The sequence below is a fragment of the Dendropsophus ebraccatus genome, chromosome 11 (genome assembly GCF_027789765.1).
Source record: "Dendropsophus ebraccatus isolate aDenEbr1 chromosome 11, aDenEbr1.pat, whole genome shotgun sequence".
In the NCBI taxonomy this organism is placed as follows: Eukaryota; Metazoa; Chordata; class Amphibia; order Anura; family Hylidae; genus Dendropsophus; species Dendropsophus ebraccatus.
The window spans coordinates 48841418-48867832 of NC_091464.1; the positions used below are offsets into that span (position 1 = coordinate 48841418).

The following is a 26415-nucleotide window of genomic DNA, read 5'->3' on the forward strand; positions in this document are numbered from 1 at the left end:
GGGTTTTGTTACCAGAAACCTATACGATGTAATGTGGAAACAGGTGATGCCGCAGTTATTAAACTGTATCTGATGAGGAGTCCGGAAACAGAAGACGAGTACATGACAGGGAGCATTCCTTTATGATAGGGCGTGCCTGCTAACATTACTATTGTACATTAGCCATATAACAGGTTAGGTAGGTAAGTGGTTAACCCTTCACAGTATTATTCATGTTTCCTTAGTGTAATTCTATCCACTTTTATCACATATAATCTACAGAGCTCTTCCGATATACAGGACTGGAGATGTATTGCTCTGTATTATAAGCTGGGTGCCTTACTACTGGCATACAGTATAATGTGTGTCCTCCAGCTTTCCTGACACAATGTCTTCTGAGAGCTCCTCACTGGATGAGACCGCAGATGATGTCCCTTCTCCTGTTGCTGCTTTCTCTTTTGTGCTTTCCAAACCTATGGATTCTAACATTACAGTATGGTATGTAACCTTATTTTTCTGCCAAGAACTTCTGTAGTATAAGGGTTATGGTCTCTCTATATAGATAATTCTGTTGTATTTACTGTAATAGCCATGTAGCATTTAGGTATATAGAACGGAGACAGAAGAAAGTGACTGTGTGGCCAATGAATGGGAGGCAGCTCTCCCAAGTATACAGCAACAATGTTGGAGCCTACAGTACTGTGGGCTGTAGATCTTGTATGGTATAGGCATTTGTTGTGTCTGTGGTCTCTGTTACGATTCAGTCTGATAGCATGTCAGGATATTGAGTTCAATTGGTTTCATGAAAAACGATTATGAGGGTTGCATTAGTAGTTTAATTAGTAGTGCGGCCTTGCTACACGATTGATTCCTGAGGCCAATAATTTTTTAGCATGCCAGAACGGCCTGATCAGCCAACGATTGAGTGATCACTTACCCTATTACACAGGAAGATATTGACCTGTTCGGCCAATTATTGCCTGTATAATAGTGCCCCAAAGTAAAGTGAGCAAAACATGAACTGGTAATAGTTTGGACTTATAATTATGCATATACATAGGATGGAAGAGCTTAGGGCCGACTTTGGTGCTAATCAGGTTTACAAACAGTTAATTGGAAAGCTCTGACTTCATCTATAAAACTTGAATATGAAAAAAAGAATTTGGACTTACACACAAATGTTTTCTGAGAAAAATTATACATCTTTATTTCCCTTCTAGCTATGAAAATTTTTGGTCAAAGCAACTTATTTTTTTCCTGCTCTAACCATAAGGTGGGCTTTTTTGAGAAAGTTGTATTTTGTAATGTCACCCTTTCTTTTACCATGTAGCATATTCCAAATCTCCCCCCCCCCCCCCAAAAAAAAACTATTTGCGTATTGAAAGGGAAAAAATATGATTCTTCTATTTTTGTTTTTTTTTTCCTGGGTGGGGAGTTGCTGTTTAACTCTATAGTAAAGATGACATGATTTTACTATGTAGATCAATATAGTTACAGTGATACCAAATCTATACAGTGTAGTCTTCTTGCTTTACTACTTATATCTAAAAGGCAAAGCAATTCTGGCATTGAGTAATTGTTTTTTCTATTAACATACACCATACAGTATAAATGTTATACCTTAATAGGTCAGAAATTTTTTTATGACTTGTAGAGGAAAGAAAATACACAGCAATCTGATTCTTGTGAACTTATTTTTAGGAGATTAATATAGATACATATCAATAGATACCAATATATTTCTTTTAGGATTAAAAAAGCAGGGTACTGGTATGAGTTACTGTGTGTATAACAAGGTGTATGTAACTCGAAGGCCCAATAGGTGTAATGTGTATGGACAGAACACTATCTCTGAACACATGGTATGTTTTTCTGTGTGTGTTTGTGGGTTTTCCCTACTTCGATTTATTCTGATATACAAGACGGTATGACCACCATCACACTCCTTAGGAAGCTGTAGGATACTGAGGAACACGTGGGGTACCCTTTCCCTAACCTTACCTTTTTCCACACATGGTGATATACGTACTACAAACAGTGTCGGACTACAGTATTTGGGGCCCACCAGAGGATATGATCCTGGGGGCCAACCAATAAAGAACCAGTGAAAAAACACATGTCTGGCAGTGTTAGTGCAGGTTCTAAAGCTGGGAGCCCACTGGGATCCTCTGGTCATCTGGTGGGCCAGTCCAACACTGACTACAGATGTTTGGACACAGCATTATTCTCCACTATATATGTTATCATCAGCTATTTGTAAGGGATCCATGTTGTTTGTTCACTGGGGCTACCGGTATGTTTAGGGTTATCCTTGCTTCGATTCAGGCAGGGTACATCACTTTGTATTTTAAGTGATTTTAATTGTTTATGGTGTTTATTTTAGGAGGCTTGTCTCCCTTCCACTTGCTCCCTTTTAGTATTTTATATAGGATGATTCTAAAGTTTATTTGTGATGTGCACCTTACATGTGCATATGCCAAAAGGTGAATAGACTATATTCTTCTCTGATTTGTTGAAGTCATTTACAGTCTCTTCCATTCAACCCAGATGAAGACTCTTTCCAGCCAAAAGTAGCCTCTGCGGAATTTGTTACTTAGACATCTTAGAATCTTCTATTTTCAAGTATACACACCCCACAAATAAAAATTTTACAGAAATAGGTAAAATATTGTGTCTTGTTATATCTACCTTTGGGAGCGTAAAAGTATGTTTATTAGGGGAGTGTCTATGGACCTTTCATAAATGTATTAAAAGAAAAAACCTCCCAGCCCTCCTCCATCCACAGCTACAACCTTCCTTTACCCTGAGATCAGCACTCACAATTACAGCAGAAATAACATTACGAAATAAGACCATGTCTAGTCCCCACCAATAACATCTGATGCCCTGAGGTTCACAACATTCAGAACATGCTGTTCACAAATAGAAAAAATATATATTTGTATTGTTTTGTGGTAATTCTACAATGCATTTGCCCATAATCTAATATATCTTTAGTAAGTGAATGTAAACCTGTCTGATAAAAACATGTATCTATCACAAGATAATAATAAAGGAAATGATATGAGGCCAGACTAAATGGACCAGATGGTATTTGTCTGTCAATGGCATAAATGTATGATAGTTGAAGGTCCTATCTCTGGGACCCTCACCTATCTTAAGATTTAGGGACCCTAGCCCCGCCTTAGCCCATCTGTGCTACCTGGAAAAGGTTGGGAAGCCAAAACACCTACAGTAGGTGCGTTTTTTATGCATTTTGTGTAACTCCCATTGACTATTATGTAAATAGCGTAGCTTTCAGTGCCATGCTGTATACACAACGCAGTTAAAGTCCTTGGGAGGTTTGCAAAATGCTTCTATCCACCTAGATGCATCTGTCACAATTGACTGTGGGCTCAAAATTTATGTTAGTTCCATTTGGTGGTGCTCCTGCTATATCTAGAGAAGTGTTTAAGTAAACTTGTCATTTAACAAAACTTTTGACATGCCACAGAGACATGTTAAAAGTGTTTAGACCTGTGGGGCTGTCTACTGCAATTAGATTAAGAATTACATGGTATAGAAAGTTTGATGTGTCTGTAATAGGGCCCATGAAGGTAGGGGGACCCACATTAGGTCACCCCCACTAGTCTGTTTAGGCTATGTTCACACATCGTAAAAACTATGGCCGTAGTTTTCATCTGAAATTACGTCCGTAATTTTTCTAGCGCTGCAATGAACATACCTGTCACTGCAACAATTGCCTTAGTGCTCACACACAGCATGCACTATGGCCGTTTTTGATGCAGCTGTAGAAATAAAATTAACTTTTCTATGGCTGCAGTTTTCTATGTCAGTTTTCTATGGCTGCAGTTTGGCGAACAGCTACTGTATTTAACCCTATGAGCACAGAAAGTACGGTCGTGCTGCTGGCTGTACATTGCACTAAGGTCTAAGGCTACAATCCAAATGGAAATAAAATAATGTTCCTGCAGTGGATATGGCAGTATCAGCCACAGGGACATGTAAAACAGTGGCCGTTGTTTGACATGGCAAACAACGGCCGTGTCAAACAATGGGCGCTGTTTTACATTGTTTGAAATTAGCCTTATTATGAATGACAAGTCCCTTTAGAAAAACCAACAAGCTCCAGCGTTTCTTGTTACCAGAATGAAAAGTGACCATAACTGGCACCAGGGGTAGGGACCAGGGGGTCCACTCTCTTTTACCAGGGGTAGGGACCAGGGGTCCACTTTCCTTTACCAGGGGTAGGGACCAAAGGTCCACTCTCCTTTACCAGGGGTAGGGACCAGGGGGTCCACTCTCCTTTACCTGGGGTAGGGACCAGGGGGTCCACTCTCCTTTACCAGGGGTAGAGACCAGGGGTCCACTCTCCTTTACCTGGGGTAGGGACCAGGGGGTCCACTCTCCTTTACCAGGGGTAGAGACCAGGGGTCCACTCTCCTTTACCTAGGGTAGGGACCAGGGGGTCGACTCTCCTTTAACAGGGGTTCCACTCTCCTTTACCAGGGGTAGGGACCAGGGTGTCCACTCTCCTTTACCAGGGGTAGGGACCAGGGGGTCCACTCTCCTTTACCCGGGGTAGGGACCAGAGGGTCCACTCACCTTCATATATATAAGTGAATGAGGTTATTTCTAGTTGCTCTACAGTATTGTCTGCCCATTGCAAATACTTTGAAAACATCATAAACCAGGAATTCAGGTCCTCCTCCCCTTCATGTTTGCTATAAAAGCATTAGTCTGCAACAAGCCCAGCAATATAATCTTTGAGACTTAATAAAATTTTATATAGTTAAATGTCTTTTAGTACATCATGGTATTTCTTCAACACAACAGAAGAATTAGTAGCAGTGGTATTAAGCTCTTATGATCCGATGGGAAGTAAAATGTAGATGACATAACCCTATAAACTATATCCTTTAACCTGTTTATGTGTGAAATAGAAAACACACAAGGTAAGTTCTAGTGGAGTGCTATACAGAAAGGCTTGGACATACACAGAATTTAGAAAGGAAGGGGCTCACAGCCATTAAACATGTAAAATATGTCCACTATAAAGCACTACACCTATATTAACCCCATAAATACTCATAAAACAAATTCAATTCAGCAAATCCTTTATTTGTACAGTACACAACAACCTGTAGTCCCATAAAATACAAATAGACACATAGACAATTTAAAAACAGGAGTCAGGACACATGATTACACCAAATTAGTACATGATTAATCCAATTAATACCTATGGCATGATGCACCTTTTAAGGTGACTGGATCAGGATCTGTGCAACTAAAATTATATGTAGCACCAGGCAACACTATGTAATGATAATAGCAGCAACTGTATTTAGACATCTATATTATATGGGTAGTAGCTCCTATATACTGCACAACCATGATAAGTGTGTAGCAGCAACTGTAAATTGCCCCCCTAGGTCATAATTCATCCAAGAACCACTATAAATTGCACTTCTCACTAGCAGCTTCCCAATAGCAGGGACTGAACCCCCTAAGCAGACCCTCCGAGCGGGCCTCCTGGGTGCTGCCAAAGTCCGGGACTTTCACTGCGAGCGCTCCTGGTGAGCGCTCGCAGCTCAATGCAGTGCTGTGATTGCCATGCTCAGGAGCCACTGACTCTTCTGACCTCACCACCCATGTACAGCGTCCACAGCATCCTCACCCCCTGCACCACGTTGTTAGTGTCCCCAGAGAAACCCCCCCCCCCCTCGCACAGTGTCCCCAGCATCCCTGCCAGTGTCCCTGCCTTGCCTAGCGTCCTCAGTGTCCCCAGAGGCACCCGCCACCCCGCACAGCGTCTCCAGCGGCACAATTCCACCCCCCCGTACATTGTCCCCAACAGCAAAAACTCCTCCCCCCACACACAGGGTCCCCAGAGGCACAACCCGACCTCCCCCTACACACACACACACACCATCCCCAGGGAGCCCCCCCCCCCCACACACACATACAGATTCCTCAGAGCCGGCCCTGTCCTCCCTTTCCTTCCACAGTGTCCCAGCCCCCCCCCACACAGTGTCCCAGACCCCCCCCCACAGTGTCCCAGAGCACCCCCCACAGAGTGTCCCAGGGCACCCCCACACACACATAGTGTCCCAGCCCCCACCCCACAGTGTCCCAGGGCACCCCCACACAGTGTCCCAGGGCCAGCCCCCCAGTATCCCAGCCCCTTCCAGTGTCCCAGCCCCCCCCCCACAGTGTCCCAGCCCCCCACAGTGTCCCAGAGCACCCCCCACAGAGTGTCCCAGGGCACCCACACACACACATAGTGACCCAGCCCCCACCCCACAGTGTCCCAGGGCACCCCCACACAGTGTCCCAGGGCCAGCCCCCCAGTATCCCAGCCCCTTCCAGTGTCCCAGCCCCCCCCCCCCCCCCACAGTGTCCCGAGTCACCCCCATACCTCCCCACAGTGTCCCTGGGCCACCCCCCACAGTGTCCCAAGGCCACCCCCACACAGTAACCCAGGGCCACCGCCACCCTCACAGTGACCAGGGCTACCTCCCCCAATGTCCCAGAGGCCCCCACGCAGTCTGCGCCTTCCCCCCTTGTCCCCTACCTCAGTGGCGATGAGCAACCAACCCACCTCACCCTCTGACTGCAAGCCCACTCAGATCTCGGTGCCAATGTCCGCATTACCCTCATCAACCAGAATTGAGAGAAGAGCAGAGGAAGGCACAGCATCCACACTGGACCAGAAGAGGCCAGATCATGAACCTAGACAGGTGAGATTACCCCTAGAGAACTACAACCCCATCATGTCCTGCTAATAGTTCATGGTGGGAGCTGTAGTTTTGCAGCCTGTGGACATTCAAGTTGCAAAACTACAATCCCCATCCTGCCCTATTGACAGTTCATAATGGGAGTTGTAGTTCTGCAACAGATTAGATGACACAGTATAACTAGATCTCCTAGCAGGCTGTGTGGCAATATGCGACTACATCTCCCAGCATGGTATGTGGTTATATACAGGACTACATCTCCCAGCATACTGTGTGGTAATATGCAGGACTACATCTGCCAGCATGGTGTATAGGGCTTTAGAACTACATCTCCCAGCATGTTGTGTGGGGTAAAACGCAGGGCTACATCACATACTAGGAGTTGTAGTTCTGCAACAGATAAGACGAGTACACGAGGGGGAGATGGTGGCACAGTACACTAGCAGCCATGTGGGTACATGTGTTACATGTAGGGCTCACAACATGTTGCCAGAGACAGCTGTGCACCCTCAGCCACAAGAGCCCCCATACACATACCTCATCTTGCCTCACGAAGTGTTCCTTTGTTCTCACAGCTCCCTGGCGCTTCAGTGATGCGCTGGGCCAGGTGAGTATGTTGGGGGGGGGCCCATACAGTTTTTTGCTATGGGGACCCATTAATCCTAGTTACGCCGCTGCTCCCTATCCAGGGATATCTCTTGTCTGAGTGCCCATACAATAAAATACTAAAAAATTCTTACGCTAAGGTTGAACAATTCAGCGTTGTGAAGCAATGAAAGAATCCTCTATAGGTATTGCACTCACCCAGGATAGATGTACAAATAATAGACAATATGCCACTTATACCCATAAATATATACACATTATGACACATGTCAGCGGAGAATAAAGAGGTGAATACAGGCTGTGGGATTCTGCGGGGCACCCTCCACTGCACAGTATACTGCTAGTGATGAGCCTGGAGGAGCGAGGGTGCAAGGGGCAGGTTTTAACCCCAGTAAATTCTGGAGATTATGCTGATAACCTGTATGTCAAGGTAACTTCACTATATAATAATAAATGCATGACAATTTCACAGGTAAATGATTTATCCCTTTTACTGTGCTTATTTCTCATAGTGACAACAGCAAATGTGATGGTGTTGATTCCCCCTCAGAAGATGTGACCACCTGCCTGCTGAACCTATACAACACCAAGTAATCTATTTTTAATATTGGCTACATTAATTGTTAGTTTCAAGGCTGAATCCTACACAAAGTCTGGAATTTCTGGATGAAAAGGATTGTCTGTTCCTGATGCCCTTCTCTTTACCAGGATGAGGATTATCTCTTTCTTTGCAGGACCTATCCTGCCCTACTTTACACAGACAACCCATTGATTTAAGCAGGCACCATGCAATTGCTTAAAGGGAATGAGTACGCATGAGTGAAGGAAGCTTTGTCAAGGTTCATATGAAGGCGAACCATGGGCTTTTCAATCCCACTGTCTGCTCGCTCCATGGAAAAGGTGGAAACACCCGAATACCACCTTGAAAACATGGCTACATCCATACGTGATAAGCTGTATTCATGTTTTCCAGGTGGTCCTCGGGATGTATCCACCTTATCCACAAAGCGTCTAGAACTTTGCTGATTTGTTGATTTCTAGTAACATGTAATCACAAAACGACTTAGGGCCACATGTATCATCCTGCGAACGGATGATTTTCGGCGGAAAGTGCCAATTTGCGTATTTTTTTTTATACGCAAATGGCCGATTTGCGAATAAAATATTCGCAAATCGGCACTTTCCGCCGAGTACGCCAGGGGGGCGGAAAGGGGGCGTGTAGAGGGCGGATTTACCATCCGTTCCGGCCAAATATACGCCGAAAACCTACTCCAGTCCTCAGCTGGCGTATGTTTTCGGCGGTGCGCACCGGCGCGCACGGGATTTATGTAGAGGCAGTCCGCCTCTACATAAATCTCCGTAGCGCCGGAGCTGCGGGGGCATTTTTAAGTCTGGCGTAAAAAACGCCGGACTTAATAAATGCCCCCCTTATTGTTTAACACAAGCTTTTATGTTAAACATATTTTTTTATAATTTTAGTCTTTTTTTTTCTCAATTATCCATTTTAGGGATTCCGAGTGGAGTCGGCAGAGGGGGTGGGCCTTAGTGCTTTTTTTGTTAAGTGGTCTATGGTGATCATCTCTGCTGAGATTTCTCCCTTTCATGGTGTAGAATTATCAAGCATACTGTTGATACCATAGTATAAAAATTGAACTATTTATTTTTCATGTTTTATATTTGATAACATTTGTAGATACTTAGAGAACATTTATTTTTTTACATTACAGTAAACCTGCATATAACTTAATATGTGAAACGAAAAATCAGAAAAACCCCATACTGAAGGCTATTACAGAAGGAGACATATTATCACTAAAATGTCTACTGGGAGAAATCGAGGAACTATCTTACCAGTTTACAGATAAGTGTGCAGAAGGTAATACTGGGATTGCAGTTGCCAATAGCATTCATTTTATGTTAAAAGGAATTGTCTGGGAAATAAAAAAAAATTAATGTGGCTGAGGGCAGTGTGAAAATAAAATAAAATCATACTCACCTACCCCGAGGCCCTGTAGCTCCCACTTCTCACTCATCATCACTTTCTCCTGGTTCCTGGTGCTGTGGCATCACATTCAGACATAAGACAACCCTTTAGACTCATTTACTTCAAAATAAAATTGTGCTCGGGCACAAACATAAACTAAAAATGTCCATGCAAAAATATAGCATAAACCACCAGTTTAAAGAGTATCTGTCATTAGCATAAGCTATTGTGCTTATAAGGAATAACACTACTTCTAGCCATAATATGGCTTAAATCCTGCATGTGGTTTCCTCCACGGGGGAAGAGACAGCTTGCAATGGTGTCTCTTAAACTGTACACCCTGTACACCCTCAGAAGCAGCAGCAGCAACAGCATGGAGAGCATTATAGAGCTGTATTAAGCAGTGTAAGCTATGAATCCTGTATAGAAGTGAGAAACACAAAACAGTTACTAAAATTAGGAGCAATGTCTCTGTGTGTCTGTGCCTTTTTTTTTCTAATCTGTGGCAACCACTTTAAGTGGACACTGTCACAAAAAGAACTTTTGATATATTATAGTTTTATCAGTAAGTGTTTAAACATTGATCAGGAGCAAGACCTGAGATAAGTCTGACTAGCGCATACTCTGCCGATTCTGTGTCAAATAACCTGGACAGATTCAGAATGCAAGTCTTGTTTTTCATTTTTATAAATTTATGGTATGTTAAACAACTACTTTCGAACCACATACAGAAAATAACATGATATTTTCCATTTCAGACTTTCTTATGCACAAATTGACATCACAGGACACTGGCAAAACCTGCTTAATGAAAGCATTGCTGAACATAAATGCAAAGACACCAGAGATATTTCACATCCTACTGTCATTTACCAGAAAACATGGTTTTCTGGACAGATTTATCAACGCAGAATATACAGAGGAAAATTACAGAGGTAAATAGAATCATTAGATAATTTATGCTTATGTATGGCTAATGTTGACACATGCTTTGCATGCTATATATTGGCAATATGTACACTGCCTTCTAATGAGGTCTGGAGACCCACTATTGGGACTGTCAATTGTCCCATTCATCTTAATTAGTAGCAGTCAGAAATGCATGTTGCTGTTCCTTTCAAATTCTATTGGACTGATGGGGTGCAGTGTTGCCGTTCAGTTCAATAGAATATGATAGTAGTGGAAGCATGCACGGCTCATTATAGGAGCAATGGACCCTCATTCCTGTGGTAACTCTCTTGGTTACCTTGGCGCACTGGGGTCCTTGGTTCAAGTCCCATGAAGAGCAGCAGGAGTTTGTATATTTTAACCATGTTTCCTCACACATGCCAATATAATTAAACTAATAGGTGGAATTTTGATTCTGAGCCCAAATGGGGACAGGGATTAATTGGAGTAATATACAGTGCTGTTGGAGTAATATACAGCACTACTGGAAAAAAAAAACAGCTAATGCCTGAAAATTTAGGGATTTAGAATAGAGGCCCAGAAGATTATGTTATATTATACCCACTAGACAGGCTTCTAGAAAAGGTACATCTCTTTTAGTGGATTAAAGGGATTTAATACATTGTGCGGTCACCACATTTATCTAAATCATTCAGCATAATAAATGTTCTTGTCATTTAGGTCAAACTGCTTTACACATCGCTATTGAAAGACGACAAAATGAAATTGTGAAGTATCTTCTTAAAGAAGGTGCTAAAGTAAATATACGTGCACAGGGCCTGTTCTTTAACCCAAAGTGCAAAAGTTATGGATTTTATTTTGGTAAGTAAAGAAATATGTGGTCACTATCTACATAGCTACAGTACAGCTTATAAATGTTGAAATCAGAAAAACTTGTACACATCCTGTAGGTATTTGCCTATTAACCACATAAATGCAAGGTTGAACTCACACATCAAGGTACCAGATCATTTCACAGACTGTAATGAAGCTCCAGCAAGTCTCAGCAGTGCTACCTGCTGTGATCAATACCTTTTGTTTGATAATATGTCAAAAGTTATTCCAAATGACAGCAACGCTTTAACCCCATTCAACATAAGGCCATAAGGGGCAGGTGGGGCAGTTCAGAGAGGGTACTTAAGTGTGCAAGACCGCGGGTATTAGCCAGTGCGGCCGAACGCTGCACCTGGCAGATTAGCCATTTAGATGGGCTGTCAAAGCTGACAGATGCATTTAAAGCAAACCAATCACCCAGATTTTCCTGGAAACGCTACTAGCAGTGCCCGTAAGATCTGTTAAAACGCTGCCTTACCATTTGTTTTGTGTCTTCTGGAGAAGCTTTAGCTGCTAAAACGAAGTCTTTTATTTTGGCTTGCGAGACATGCAGAGAGCCATGAACTAGCCAGCCTCTTTTAGCAAAAAACAAAACAAAACGCTATGCGTGTAAGGCAGATCATAAACTTCCATTGACCTCTAGCTAACATCTGGCAGCTGCCTTCACACCAACTGACTCGCAGCGTCTGAACGACCGTTGCGTGTATGTAATTCTGCCGGCCCCTTAACCCCTTCAGCTCCCGCCCCCCTGTGTCTGTATATACACTACTGTTCAAAAGTTTGGGGTCACCCAAACTATTTAGTGTTTTCCATGAAAAGTCACACTTATTCACCACCATACGTTGTGAAATGAATAGAAAATAGAGTCAAGACATTGACAAGGTTAGAAATAATGATTTGTATTTGAAATAACATTGTTTTTACATCAAACTTTGTTTTCGTCAAAGAATCCACCTTTTGCAGCAATTACAGCATTGCACACCTTTGGCATTCTAGCTATTAATCTGTTGAGGTAAGCTGGAGAAATTGCCCCCCACGCATCTAGAAGCAGCTCCCACAAGTTAGATTGGTTGGATATACGGTCAAGCTGCTCCCACAACAGCTCAATGGGGTTCAGATCTGGTGACTGTGCTGGCCACTCCATTACCGATAGAATACCAGCTGCCTGCTTCTGCTGTAAATAGTTCTTGCACAATTTGAAGGTGTGTTTAGGGTCATTGTCCTGTTGTAGGATGAAATTGGCTCCAATCAAGCGCTGTCCACTGGGTATGGCATGGCGTTGCAAAATTGAGTGATAGCCTTCCTTATTCAGAATCCCTTTTACCCTGTACAAATCTCCCACCTTCCCAGCACCAAAGCAACCCCAGACCATCACATTACCTCCACCATGCTTAACAGATGGCGTCAGGCATTCTTCCAGCATCTTTTCATTTGTTCTGCGTCTCACAAACATTCTTCTTTGTGATCCAAACACCTCAAACTTGGATTCATCTGTCCACAACACTTTTTTCCAGTCTTCCTCTGTCCAATGTCTGTGTTCTTTTGCCCATCTTAAGCCGCCTCTTCACTGTAGATGTTGACACTGGTGTTTTGCGGGTACTATTTAATGAAGATGCCAGTTGGGGACCTGTGAGGCGTCTGTTTCTTAAACTAGAGACTTTAATGTGCTTATCTTCTTGCTTAGTTGTGCAACGCGACCTCCCACTTTTTTTTCTACTCTGGTTAGAGCCTGTTTGTGCTGTCCTCTGAAGGGAGTAGTACACACCGTTGTAGGAAATCTTCAATTTCTTAGCAATTTCTCGCATGGAATAGCCTTCATTTCTAAGAACAAGAATAGACTGTCGAGTTTCAGATGAAAGTTCTCTTTTTCTGGCCATTTTGAGCGTTTAATTGACCCCGCAAATGTGATGCTCCAGAAACACAATCTGCTCAAAGGAAGGTCAGTTTAGTAGCTTCTGTAACAAGCTAGACTGTTTTCAGATGTGTGAACATGATTGCACAAGGGTTTTCTAATCATCAATTAGCCTTCTGAGCCAATGAGCAAACACATTGTACCATTAGAACACTGGAGTGATAGTTTCTGGAAATGGGCCTCTATACACCTATGTAGATATTGCGCCAAAAACCAGACATTTGCAGCTAGAATAGTCATTTACCACATTAGCAATGTATAGAGTGTATTTGTTTAAAGTTAGGACTAGTTTAAACTTATCTTCATTGAAAAGTACAGTGCTTTTCCTTTACAAATAAGGACATTTCAATGTGACCCCAAACTTTTGAACGGTAGTGTATGTCACCTGCCCTCGCTGCACGGGGTCCGGCTGTCTTGCTCTCCCGCTCAGCCAATCAGTGGCTGCGGCTGGGCAACACACTGATTGGCCGGGCGGGAGAGCAGGACGCCGGGACCCCCTGCAGGACACAGGTAATGTATATACAGACACAGCAGAGCGGGAGCCGGGCAGGAGCCGAAGGGGTTAAGGGGCCGGCAGAATTACATACTCGAGTATATAGTGACAGTGAACTGCCAGGACCTGCCAGACTTGCAGCGAGATTTACGCTGCGAGTCGGTAGGTGTGAAGCTACCCTAAATGAATAAAGACAAACATAAAAGCTCTCCAGAATAACCTCGCTTCTTATATCTTAGGTGAAACTCCTTTAGCTCTTGCTGCATGCACCAACCAGCCAGGAGTGGTCAAACTGCTGATGAAGCATAGCGACACCAATGTCTGCATCCAGGACTCTTTTGGGAACACTGTGCTCCACGCTCTTGTTACTGTAACAGAGAATGCAAAACCCCACAACACCTTCATAATAAATATGTATGATAGGATCATACGCTCCTGTAAGAACAAGTTTTTAGAAAATATTCCAAACAACGAAGGCCTCACCCCGATGCAGCTAGCGGCCAAGACGGGTAAACTGGAGGTAAGAAAACAAACTACAAAATAAACCTCACCCTTCAAGTGTATCCATTTTTCAGGGCCATTCTCCTGTTTCTCTCAGATATATTTAGCCTATTTCCTTTCACATATATACTACTTGTTTTGCATTTATTTTTTTCAGATATTAAAGTATATTCTAGGTAGAGAAATAAAGGAGGAAGAAAATAAAGTCTTGTCTCGAAAGTTCACAGACTGGGCTTATGGACCTGTTTCCTCATCACTGTATGACTTGAAAGATGTGGATACTTCTTCACAGAACTCAATACTTGAAATGGTGGTCTACAATACACGCATTAGAGTAAGTGTCAAGAAGGGAAAGCCAAATGGTTAGCTTAGGGAGTCTTTTACACCATCTGTAACTAGTCATACAAAGGCCATAATAATAATAATAATAATAATTTTATTTGTATAGCACCAACAGATTCCGCAGCGCATAGGCCATAATAGTGCAGAGATCCATTTATCCACTTTGGTATAAGGACTGGATCAGTCTGCATTATGGTGCGTTTACACAGAATGATTATTGTTCGAATTTCCGCGATAACAATCGCATTTAAGCAATAAACGGCTCATGTAAACACAGCGAATGATCAAATGACAAGCGATAAATCGTTGTGATCTTTCAACATGTTCTTAACTCGGCGTTGGTCGTTCGCTAAAAATTTGCAGATCGCTTCATCTAAACAGTCTTTCACCGGTTCACCCTTTGTGTGAGATAGGCTTAAGCGATCTTAAAACGATTGCAATAACGATTTTTTCAAACAATATATCCTTCCGTCTAAACGCTGATTGTTATAAAAACACATTGTTACTCCGAAATCGTTAATCCTACAATTGGGCGAATTATCGCTCTGTGTAAACGGACCATTAGTAGAAATAACCTGTGTACAGCTGTAGTAAAAATATTGGTAGTGTAAATACCCTGTTATGTTTTTCATCCTAGAATCGCCATGAGCTGTTGGCTTTGGAGCCCCTCCATACTCTGCTTCAGATGAAATGGAACAAGTTTGCAAAATACATGTTTTTAATGTCCTTTCTTTTTTCCCTTGGTTTTAATATTATTTTTACTTTTCTGTACTATCGGCCACGTGGACACAAGGTACAGTGCTTCTTCTATACATAGGTTATTTATAAGGTAGTTCTTCTTGTGAAAACATTTGACAAGTGGTTTAAGCAGCCTCACAATCACAGAAACATAGAAGATTGTCAGCAGAAAAACACCACTGGGTCCATCTAATCTGCCCTTTTAATATTTCCCTTCTCATTATCTTAGGATGATATATGTTTATTCCAGGCAGGTGTTAGGCAGAAAGACACAGACAGTTGAAGCCCTGAAGCTAGCACCCGCCCTACTGTCCCTGCCTAATTGCTTCGATTGCCCCACCTGGCAGCGGACAACTGGGCGACTGTCCCTAGGCCTTACTGAGTGTACGCTGTCACTGCGCCCCTAGCAACCGGCCTGAGCGGTTGCTATGTATGCTTTGGCAGCGCGCATCGGCGAAGCCAGTTTATATTTAGTTATTGTAATTTACCTACCATATCTAGTGGAAGTTTGTTCTAAGCATCTGCTACTCTTTCAGTAAAGTAATAACTTCTCATGTTGCTTCTCATTTTTCCCCCAACTAACTTTAGCTCTTAATATATTTTATCACTTGAGGAAGCTAGTATTATAACTTATGGTTAAACAGTATGCATTGAAATTGATGGCCGACGATGTAATGTATGAAGGTGTTGAGTGTTAACACTGGGCTGTCTGTCTAATAAAACGAGAGGTCTCCTAAATAAGGAAGATAGTTTCATATTATGACATCAATATTTACTAACAGGGCATGTAAGGGTTCCCACTTCAGATGGATCTTGGTGCTCAGGAGCAGCACTTCTGTCCTATAGTTCATTCACCTGCATGAGTGGGCTCTACCTGGACCTGTGCTAATGCTGGCACCAACTCCCGCAAATTGTCTAGCTACTCAAATAGGGTACAACAGCTCTGCCACAAACCATGGCTTGCCAGCCTACAGTACTATATAACAGATGACAAGGTGCTAAACTATAGCTGGATCTGTGGCACAAGTACCACCAGTCCACTGAGTCCGTCAGGTTCCACTAAGATGTCCCTTATTTTCATGTAAAATATGACAGATTCATGAAATGTAACAGATTCGAGAGCCACAAATGGAGACTCTGTGGTTGTATGGACCAAACAAATTAGACAAGGAAAGCTTGGAGACTACAGTAAAGCCCCTATTACATGGGTCGACCAGCAGGAGCAAGCGAGCGTCAACCTGTCAGATCAGTGCTCGCTTGCTCATTCCCCACTCGCTGCCAGCGCTATTACACGCTCAACAACATGCAGGTAAGTGGGGGGCCTGTGGGGAGCTGCGGAAGAGGCTCCCTGAACGATCTTTAGAGTGTCTGGGGAGTGCATAGGAGATAGTGGTGGTCTGTTGCCATCGCTTCTATTGTATGGTTTCAACATATTGAAAGACAACGATGAGCCAACATTGTGCAAGTAGGCTGATCATTGCCTTTTAACAGGAGCTATTACACCAAGCGATTATCGGCCGTAATGGCCAAATACATCCGATATTCGCTTGGAGTAATGGGGCCTTAAGGGTCCCTTCACACACACAGATTTATCTGATTTTTGAAGGCAAAGCCAGGAACAGACTGTAAACAGAGAATATTCCTGGCTGTGGCTTCAAAAATCTATCAGACATCTGTGTGTGTAAATGGACCCTTAGTAAATGACACAAATGAAACAATAAAAGACAGAAATGCCAAAGAACTAGTATTATATGTTATAATGGTCTCCTCTCTGTCCTGTCACTTATGGTATGCATTTTATTACATGCTTGTTTTATTTTGCAATTACAAGTATACAGCCCACGGGAACAGTATTCAGTAATTCAGTATTTTCCTCACTGCAGGGTCTCATCACACTGAACTTATCTAGTATACGTGGATTTTTTCAACTTTTTGGGCACACGTTTGTTGTGATCTGCTCCACAATCTTAATAATTCATGAGGTACAGTATGTTATCTAGCATACAGCTCTTGTCTGGTATTTATACTATGGCCTCCTAAGGGCCCACACACAAATACTAATGTCCGATGCAGTATCTATATGATTCTGTCAGTCATAGTCCCACAAAAATGTATTTGTACATGCATGTGTCTAGTTAAAGTGTCACTGTCGTGAATTTTTTTTTTGCAGAAATCAATAGTCCAGGCGATTTTAAGAAACTTTGTAATTGGGTTTATTATCCGAAAAATGCATTTTTATCATGAAAAAGCAGTTTGAAGCTCTCCCCCCTGTCTTCATTGTTCTCCTATGGAGAGAGCTAAAGAAAAGACCAAAACAGGACAACAAAGAGTTAATCTACAAATCCCTCACTCGTTATCTGTTCTGACCATCACCAGTGACCTGTCTGAGCTCGGATTACAGCTGTCACCCAGCTCCGTGCCTGTAACCCTCTGTTATCTGCTTTCTGCTGCCGGCTAACTCCCTCCTTCCTCCTCCCCCCTCCCCTCTCCCTAGAACAGACAGGGGACGTCTCCTGCAACAAGTCACAATTTTCAGATTTTTCAGAGTGGATGAAAAAGAGGAAGGAGGGGGGGACCTGGGAAAAGGCTTTTTACATGCAGATAATGGCAGATTTGGCTAATAAACCCAATTACAAAGTTTCTTAAAATCGCCTGGACTATTGATTTCTGCAAAAAAAAAAAAAATACGACAGTGACTCTTTAAAGAATTACCTACAACCTGCGTATAGAAATTTAGACATCTGCTTTAGGATTTGGATACACATAGGTCGGCCATACCAATATTGTCTTGGAAATGGAAATCAGTATTAGGAATGGAACCATTTTAAAGGGCACAATCATATGAACAGCTATGTTATTATTTATTTTAGTGCACACAGATTCTGCAGCGCTTCACCTATCTGTATGTTTTTGTCTAACTAATACTGTACTAAGCATTTTTCTTTCTTTTTTTTTTAGGCCATAGCTATTTTCCGGATAAAGCCTTCTGACTTACATTCAGTGTTGTCTGATGCTTGGTTCCATGTTCTTTTGTGAGTTTTATTGCATCTAAATCAGGGGTCTCAAACTCGTGGCCCGCGGGCCAACTGCGGCCCTCGGGACACTAGTTTGCGGCCCCCACCTCAATGGTAACTTTATTGTAAGTGCGGCCCTGTGTCACTGACATTGGAGGATTATAATCTGGGCGTTTTGAGGGGCCGCCCAAGGCTCCTGGGGGCCCATGCCGCCGCCCACATTATTCGTTTGCAGCACATGGCAGCACGTCACCCAGCGGGCCTCTGAGTGATGTGCTGCTGTGGTGTGCGCTGTCCCTGGAGTCCGGATGTCATCTGCCCCGCTCTTGCGAGCCAGATGCGGCTTTGTCTGCCCCACTGCTGTCCGCCTCACCTACTGGCCGCCTGTAGCGCCCGGACGTGCTCCTCCTATCCAATCAGCGGAGACCGGGAGCGTGGTGCGCTGCGGCGGGCCGTGATGCATGCATCCAATCAACCCGAAAAGCATGGGGGAGAGAAGTATGGGGATGGGGGGAGAGAAGCATGGGGGAGAGAAGCATGGAGGGGAGACAGGGAGAGAAGCATGGGGATGGGGGAGAGAAGCAGGGGGGAGAGAAACCTGGGGATGGGGAAGAAACAGGGGAGAGAAACCTGGGGATGGGGTAGAAGCAGGGGGGAGAGAAAATTGGGGATGGGGGAGAAACAGGGGAGAGAAGCAGGGGGGGGGGAGAGAAACATGGGGATGGGAAAAGAAACAGCGGAGAAAAGCAGGGGGGAGAGAAATCATTTGATGACATTGGAATGTTTTTGTAAGAGCTTTTCTTGTGGAAACCCTGATGCGGCCCAGCCTCACCCAGACTCTACCTCCAGCAGCCCCTGGGTAAATTGAGTTTGAGACCCCTGATCTGAATATTTACATCTATTCAACAGAATTGTATACATTCTTATATATTTAGGTTTTCATTAGAGATGAGCAAACCTGGAGCATGCTCGAGTCCATCCGAACCCGAACTTTCGGCATTTGATTAGCGGTGGCTGCTGAACTTGGATAAAGCCCTAAGGCTATGTGGAAATCATAGATATAGTCATTGGCTGTATCCATGTTTTCCAGACAACCTTAGAGCTTTATCCAAGTTCAGCAGCCCCAGCTAATCAAATACTGAACGTTCGGGTTCGGATCACCTCAGCCTGAACCCATTTTGCTCATCTCTAGTTTTTATAAATAGGCCCATATAAATAAAGAGTGGTATAACAATGAGCAGTAAAAGCATGCCAGTGAACCATTTTACCCCGTATTATATTCAAACATTCCTACCTGAAGAATACAGTACATGACGACAAACAATGGCGGGGGTTCATTTATCCAGCTGCATCCGCTTCTCCTAACACTAATTTAAAAAATGGTCTGTTTGGCTTGCAAACTCACCAGATTCCAAATGAAGCCCAAAGAAATAAAGACCGACTTTTTTTATAGCTCTCTATATCCATCCACAAAAGTCTCTTTTTCATCTATATATCCTATATGTATAACTATATAAATCTCTTTTATTAATAAATTCATGTAGGCATGGATTGTTTTGCAGTTCTTTTTTCACTTTTAGGGAAGTTTTGGCGCTGTAGGTAAATGGGACTAAGCTGCAATACCAAGCACGGCCACCACCATATGTATGGTGCTGAACCTACAAAACACCAAGGCTTTGTTTTTGTGTTATTTCATTTATGGGCATCTGTTTACAGGAAAAACATGATGTGTATCTCTCCCACCTTACCCTCTATATGCTGTTATTTTTTTAAACAGTGCTATTTAAAACACTTACTTTTATTTACCAGCTTTATACAAGGTGTCCTGGTTATCCTATCAACTTTAACTTATATATCTGGAGCGCAAGAATATTTAACTTTTATAGTCATCACCATGGCACTTGGATGGACAAACATGCTGTATTATACAAGAGGATTTCAGTCCCTGGGAATCTACAGTGTTATGATTCAGAGGGTAAATATAAATATTGCATACTGAATGGATATAGCATCTGTGGTTAGTTTTATAGTGTTACTAATTATAGAGCAAGGAAATAGTTAAAGTGTAACTCTCAACCTGCTTGTGCAGCAGGATACTCTTTCAAGAATCCGGCAGGCTTGTAGTCCGCTCCTAACGCGAGCAAACTACATATGATGTGAAAGAGTATCCTGCTGCATGAGCAGGATGAGTTACAATTAAGGGCTATGTTCCCATTTCAGGAACATATTGGGCAAACGTCGCGGTCTATGTTACGAGACAGCCGCCTTCCCCGATATGTTTCCGAATTTCACAGGCATACCTTTAGATCTTCAAACTTCTTATAAACCTAAGCAATTTGTATATTTATGTATGCAAAGGAGCAGCAAATGCCCGCATGGTAGAATCATTTGTTTCAAGGGAAAAGCATTTATATCCTGTATCACTGATGGCCTCCTCTTCCTCCTTCCTTTGACTAACAACTAGAGATGAGCGAACCGGGTTCGGGTTCGAGTCGATCCGCACCCGAACGTTCGGCATTGGATTAGCGGTGGCTGCTGAACTTGGATAAAGCTCTAAGGTTGTCTGGAAAACATGGATACAGCCAATGACTACATCCATTTTTTTCACATAGCCTTAGGGCTTTATCCAAGTTCAGCAGCCACCGCTAATCAAATGCCGAAAGTTCTGGTTCGGATGGACTCGAGCATGCTCCAGGTTCGCTCATCTCTACTAACAGCCTATGTGCACATTCATTGCATTTGCATGGATATCTATAGTCTTGTGTTTCCTGACTAGTGATGAGCGAGCATCCTAATGTTTGGTTCGGATCCCGAACAAAAACATTAAAAAAAATGATTAGTTTGTGTTCCCCAAACATTCACGAATAAATAACAAACGTACAGTAGAAGTGTACGTTTTGGTCTACACACATGCGTACAGATTAAGTGCAAATCGAAAATTAAGCAGTTGCATACGTTCACAAGTTCAAATATATTCGGAAATTATAATTATAACCATTCCAATCATCAAACAAATTGTTTGTGGTCGTCGAACACGAACAATTAGGTCATGTTCGTACGAACATACACAAACATGTTCACTCATCACTATCCTGACCACTACACTGCTTACTGAAGAAGAGCTGAGAATAAAGCATTGCAGGCAGGCCTTGGTCAGTTTACCATAATTTACATGGAAAATAAAATATGAATGTACTTAAACAACAAATATGTTTTTCCAGGTCATCTTGAATGATGTCTTGAAGTTTTTATTAGTGTATATTCTCTTCCTATTTGGATTTGGTGTAGGTAAGCAGCTCCTTGCCTTTTTTATACACAAATAGATGTGGTCTCCTGCACACGGCCGTACTGGTTTTATGATCAACAAAACCACTGATTCTTACAGCATTATTTTAATAGCATGGCTTTTAACTATAAATTTATTATACATTAAATAATATGCCAAATTGTTTCAAGACAAAGATTCAAAGTAAAGGCCGTATTACAAAGCAAGATATTGAGGGTGAAGTGAGTGCCAACCTTTCAGTTCAGTGCTTGCTTCCCCTTTGTTCCCTATTCACTGTCAATGCTATTACACGTACTGTACAGACAGCGAGTGGGGAGCAAGCAAAGTGCCGCAGGGAGCAGCGGGAGGGGGTTGCCTATTAAAGTCAGTGGCGGTCTGCTGCTACTATTACTTGGAGCAACAAGAAGCATATGATTTATTAGCCAAATGATTAGCCAGAAGGGCCAGTAATGACCACGTACGTCCCATAATCGTTTGGTGTAATAGGTCTCTGTATACATACAGACCCAAAGGTCTGGATTAGCAGAGGATCACCGCTTGAAAGTCCACCTGTTCCAATGATATTCTCAAGCTCAATCCGCCATCCACCCAAAGAAGTGACATACAAATTCTTTAGGTGGATGGTGGATTGAGCTTGAGAATGTCAATGGAGTCAATGGAGCAGGCATTACTTAAGGCGCAGTCCGACAAGCGGCCTTCGCTTGAAATTTCCAGCTCTATTATGTAGTGGGAACATACCCTAAGAGTAATAACACACAATGCAGTTCAATTCCGGTTAGACTGTAGCTGCATTGTGGTTGACTATATGCAGCAAGTACTTCTTAACCGATGGTCAATTATTTTTACTGACATTTTTTAGAAATATTGGTACTGTGTCGAATTTCTGTAAGAAGAAAAATAAATAAAAACAATGTTTGCTTTCCTTTTACAGCTATCGCTTCATTGATGGAACATTGTGCTGAGGGAGATGAGTGCAGTCCTTATAACAGCTTTAGAACAGCCACCATGGAATTGTTTAAGCTTGCCATAGGATTAGGAGACCTGGAGACGCAGGATTCCGAATATTCCACCCTGCATCTGCTTCTTCTGATAGTTTATGTTATATTAACATTTGTGCTTCTACTTAATATGCTTATTGTATTAATGGGTGAAACTGTGGATAAAATCTCTAAGGAAAGTGAAAACATTTGGAAGCTTCAGGTGGGTATATAGTATAAATGTGGCTGCTAAGCAAAGTACCTACCTACTGCAAAGCTCTAGGACATTGATGTTCTACCTGCGGCCCTCCGGCTGTTGCAAAACCACAGTACCCATCTTGCCTGGACAGCCAACTCCAAAGCTATGGCTGTTCAGGGTAAGAAGGGTGAGACAGGCCTGGGAGCACTGAGACATGATACTGTTATTTCGTCAGCGCCAGGGCATGCCGGCGTCTTTCTCATGCATGCAGCCGCATGCTTCTCTGTATGCAGCTGTGTGTAAGCTAACATGCATACGTGTGTCAATGCTGACACGCGTCATGGGTACGTCATCATGACTCTAGGGTAAAGAATTTATTCAGGGTGCTCTTACAGGCAGCGCTACAGGTCAATGCTAGAGCCTGTGTTGATTAATTGCAGACAGGACCAAGACTTGCCCCTTTAAACAGTCCAGATGCAGCCTGCATTTATGGGTGTTATGTTTGTATGTGTGAGAACTATACTAACAACATAGTTCTATTTACGGTGCTCATACATTCAGTGCTAATGGCTGCGGCTGGTCACACTGTATGCAAGAGGACCTTAAATGGAACCATTTTGTAACTTTCTCAGATATGCAGACATGATTTTTTTTAGATATGGTTCCCTGGACCGCTGTATACAGCTCCTGCAGCAGCCGTGACATGTACCGGCTGCAGCAGAAGCTGTATACCCGAAAAAAAAGGCTTTAATCCCCCGGGAGCGTGACAGGCAGAGACAGCTAGGTAGTCATCTGGGGGGCTTCCCGTCCGTGTCTAGTCACCGTGCCTGTCACGTGCTCCGAGGGGATGAATGACAGGTCCGTTACTGGCAAAGTTAGGCAAGGTGATATCGGCCAGTTCTACTGATAATCGCCCAATGTAATAGGGCTGTAACAGTCTAAGATTACTTTGCACCATTGCAGGAAATATTTGACATATTCTTCCTTAGGCTATGTTCTTTTAAGCTCCGTTAGAAATGACATCCGTTATTTTGAGTCTAAAATAATGGACGTTATTTAGCTGCCTAGCCTTCCCTTAGTGCTATGACGGCTGCTGGTACATTATTCAAGTTTGGGTTACTAATTGCCCTTTGGGTGTGGCTTATTGAAAAGTCTATTGAATTTAATAGTAAAAATGGAGAAAGAACGGTGGAAAAAGAAAAACTGTGTGTGAACAATTAATAAAAAACGTCCACTGTTTGCAAAAGACGTCCGAAAATAATGATCATGTTCATTATTTTGACATCCACGGTAAAAACGACCATTACAATCGGTTAAATCATGGCAAAAACGGACGTTATTTTAAATATCCGCCTTTTCTTTATTTTTGATGTTGTGTGAACATAGCCTAAGTCAGCCATGTCAAACTCTGGCCCGTGGGCCAAATCTGGCCTGCAGTGCCATTATTTTTGACCCGCTGAGCTTTTCCATTGCTGTATTAAATTTGGCCCGCCTGACATTGCAGCAGATTATAATATGGGTGGTTCGGACAGCCGCTTGGACTGGCTACTATATAAGAGACCATTTGGAGGGCTGGCTACTATATAAGACACTATTGGGGAGGGCTGGTTTCTACATAAGAGACTTTTAGGGAGGGCTGGGTTCTACATAAGAGATCATTGTGGAGGGCTGGCTTCTACATAAGAGACCATTGGGGAGGGCTGGCTACTATATGAGACTATTGGGGAGGGCTGGCTATTATATAAAACTATGGGGGAGGGCTGGCTACTATATAAGAGACTATTTTAGGGACTGGCTTCTATATAAGAGACTATTTGGAGGGCTGGCTACTATATAAGACACTATTTAGGAGGATTGGCTTCTACAGAGAACTATTAGGGAGATTTGGCTACTTTCTAAGACTATTGGAGAGAGCTGGCTATTATATAAAACTATAGGGGAGGGGTGGTATTGTATTATATAAGAGACTATTTTAGGGACTGGCTTCTATATAAGAGACTATTGGGGAGGGCTGGCTACTATATAAGATACTATTTTAGGGACTGACTTCTATATAAGACACTATTGGGGAGGGCTAGCTAATATATAAGAGACTATGGGGGGCGCTGGCTACTATTTAAGACATTATTGGGGTCTGGTTACTATATGGGACACTATCGGGAGGGCTGGCTACTATGTAGGTCTCTAATGGTAGGCCTGGCTAGTATATGGGGCACTATTTGGGGGGGGGCTACTATATGGGCACAATTATGGGATTACCTACTGCTTGAAGGATATAATGGGTAACTACCATTTGGGGAAAATTACTTCAGGATAGGCAGTGCCAGGAACACTGCACGCTGCTCTGACAGTACCAGAAACGCCGCATGCACTCTTTATTAAAAATTGAGGTTGGCCCGCGACTTTCTCCAATTTTTTAATTTTGGCCCACTGTGTATTTGAGTTTGACACCCCTGGCCTAAGTCAAAATGTAATCTTTGAGGAACCATGCTTCAAAATTTGGCAAATAAATAAATCTAGGTTTGGCAGATCCCAAGAGAATAATTCTTGCCTGAATACATGCAATAATATTCAAATGAATTACATGCTGCCAATTATGTGGCAATAGTTTGAGATATGTTCTGTATAACAATACTGTCATGTTTTGGTGTCTGCTTTCATTCTGTAATGTATATAGGGAAAACGGTTTCTGTGGTATGGTCAATTACAGTTTTACTTATTTATGCATCTTATGTATGCATCAATTGTGCATCTAATGAACTTTTCTGGATTTTTATGTATGGCAGGTGCTTTTTTTTAGTTAGATTTTAAATGCAATATGGCAAACTAGCATAATTTTGATTCAAATGACCTCCTACGTGGGCCAAGTCATATATGCGTTCATATTTTATAAGAATGCTAAATGAAGCTACCGTTGCAGGTTATATTGTATTTATGTTTGGGAAATTATAGAATAAAATAATAGTTTAGCCTGCCTAAAGAACTGATGAGTTGTATTCTCTCACTTAGAGGGGTCGATATATTTACGTATATATGTAGCGTGGTTAACCTCGGCACACTATAGTCAAAAAAGTATGAGCTGCGCAATTATTTTAGTTGGTTTTAATGATCCCAAGGTCATAAACCTTGATAACTGATTTCATACTCACCTCAGTCACCTGTCACATATGACCTTGGGTGGGGAAATGGCGGTACATTTTTGGGTCAATAACAAGATATAATCAAAGTAATGTGCTCATTTTTGTTTCTTCCCAGAGAGCAAGGACTATAATGGAATTTGAAAAAATCATAAGAATTTATTTCAGAGATCTTTTTAGGCTGGGAAAAAAGTGCAAATTCTCTGAAAATGACATCAGGTTATGTTTAAGGTAATACAAAAAAGTGAAATGTAATATATATATATATATATATATATATATATATATATATATGCAGTATATATTAATTCTATATTAATTTTAATTATTTCTAGAATTAACACAGTTAAATGGACTGAATGGCACAGTCAAGTCACCTGTGTATCTGAAGATGATGGACTCTCACTGTCAAATGGTTTGTTAACCGGCATGACTCTCTTATAATATAAATAATGAGAACACTGTGGGGAAGATTTATCAAAGGGTGTAAAATATACACTGGGGTAAACTGCCCACAGCAACCAGTCCCAACTCAGCTTTCAGCTCTGGTAAAATAAAAGAGGAGCTGTAATTGGTTGCTGTGGGAATTTTACCTCAGTGTATATATTACATCATTTGATAAATTGAGACCTGTGTAACTAGATTAATATTTATAAGACTGGTATTAGACAAAAACTTTGTAAAACTACATTCTGTATTATCCATATGTCTTGGACTTTGCAGTG

General features: G+C 42.3%; 1 protein-coding gene across 1 annotated transcript in view; it reads left to right on the forward strand.

Annotated features, from left to right (window-relative positions):
• Positions 1 to 220: 220 nt before the first annotated feature.
• The window catches only part of LOC138767494 (transient receptor potential cation channel subfamily V member 3-like), a 29013-nt gene continuing 2818 nt past the window's right edge, over positions 221 to 26415 (forward strand). The window contains exons 1-15 of the mRNA XM_069945018.1: positions 221 to 477; positions 7838 to 7915; positions 9053 to 9201; positions 10068 to 10244; positions 10939 to 11079; positions 13736 to 14016; positions 14155 to 14331; positions 14977 to 15132; positions 16961 to 17059; positions 18036 to 18109; positions 19901 to 20066; positions 21313 to 21379; positions 22309 to 22577; positions 25809 to 25921; positions 26026 to 26105. Coding sequence (XP_069801119.1) covers positions 368 to 477; positions 7838 to 7915; positions 9053 to 9201; positions 10068 to 10244; positions 10939 to 11079; positions 13736 to 14016; positions 14155 to 14331; positions 14977 to 15132; positions 16961 to 17059; positions 18036 to 18109; positions 19901 to 20066; positions 21313 to 21379; positions 22309 to 22577; positions 25809 to 25921; positions 26026 to 26105 — 2137 coding nt within the window. The 5' untranslated portion in view covers positions 221 to 367. The remainder of the gene's footprint in view (positions 478 to 7837; positions 7916 to 9052; positions 9202 to 10067; positions 10245 to 10938; positions 11080 to 13735; positions 14017 to 14154; positions 14332 to 14976; positions 15133 to 16960; positions 17060 to 18035; positions 18110 to 19900; positions 20067 to 21312; positions 21380 to 22308; positions 22578 to 25808; positions 25922 to 26025; positions 26106 to 26415) is intronic.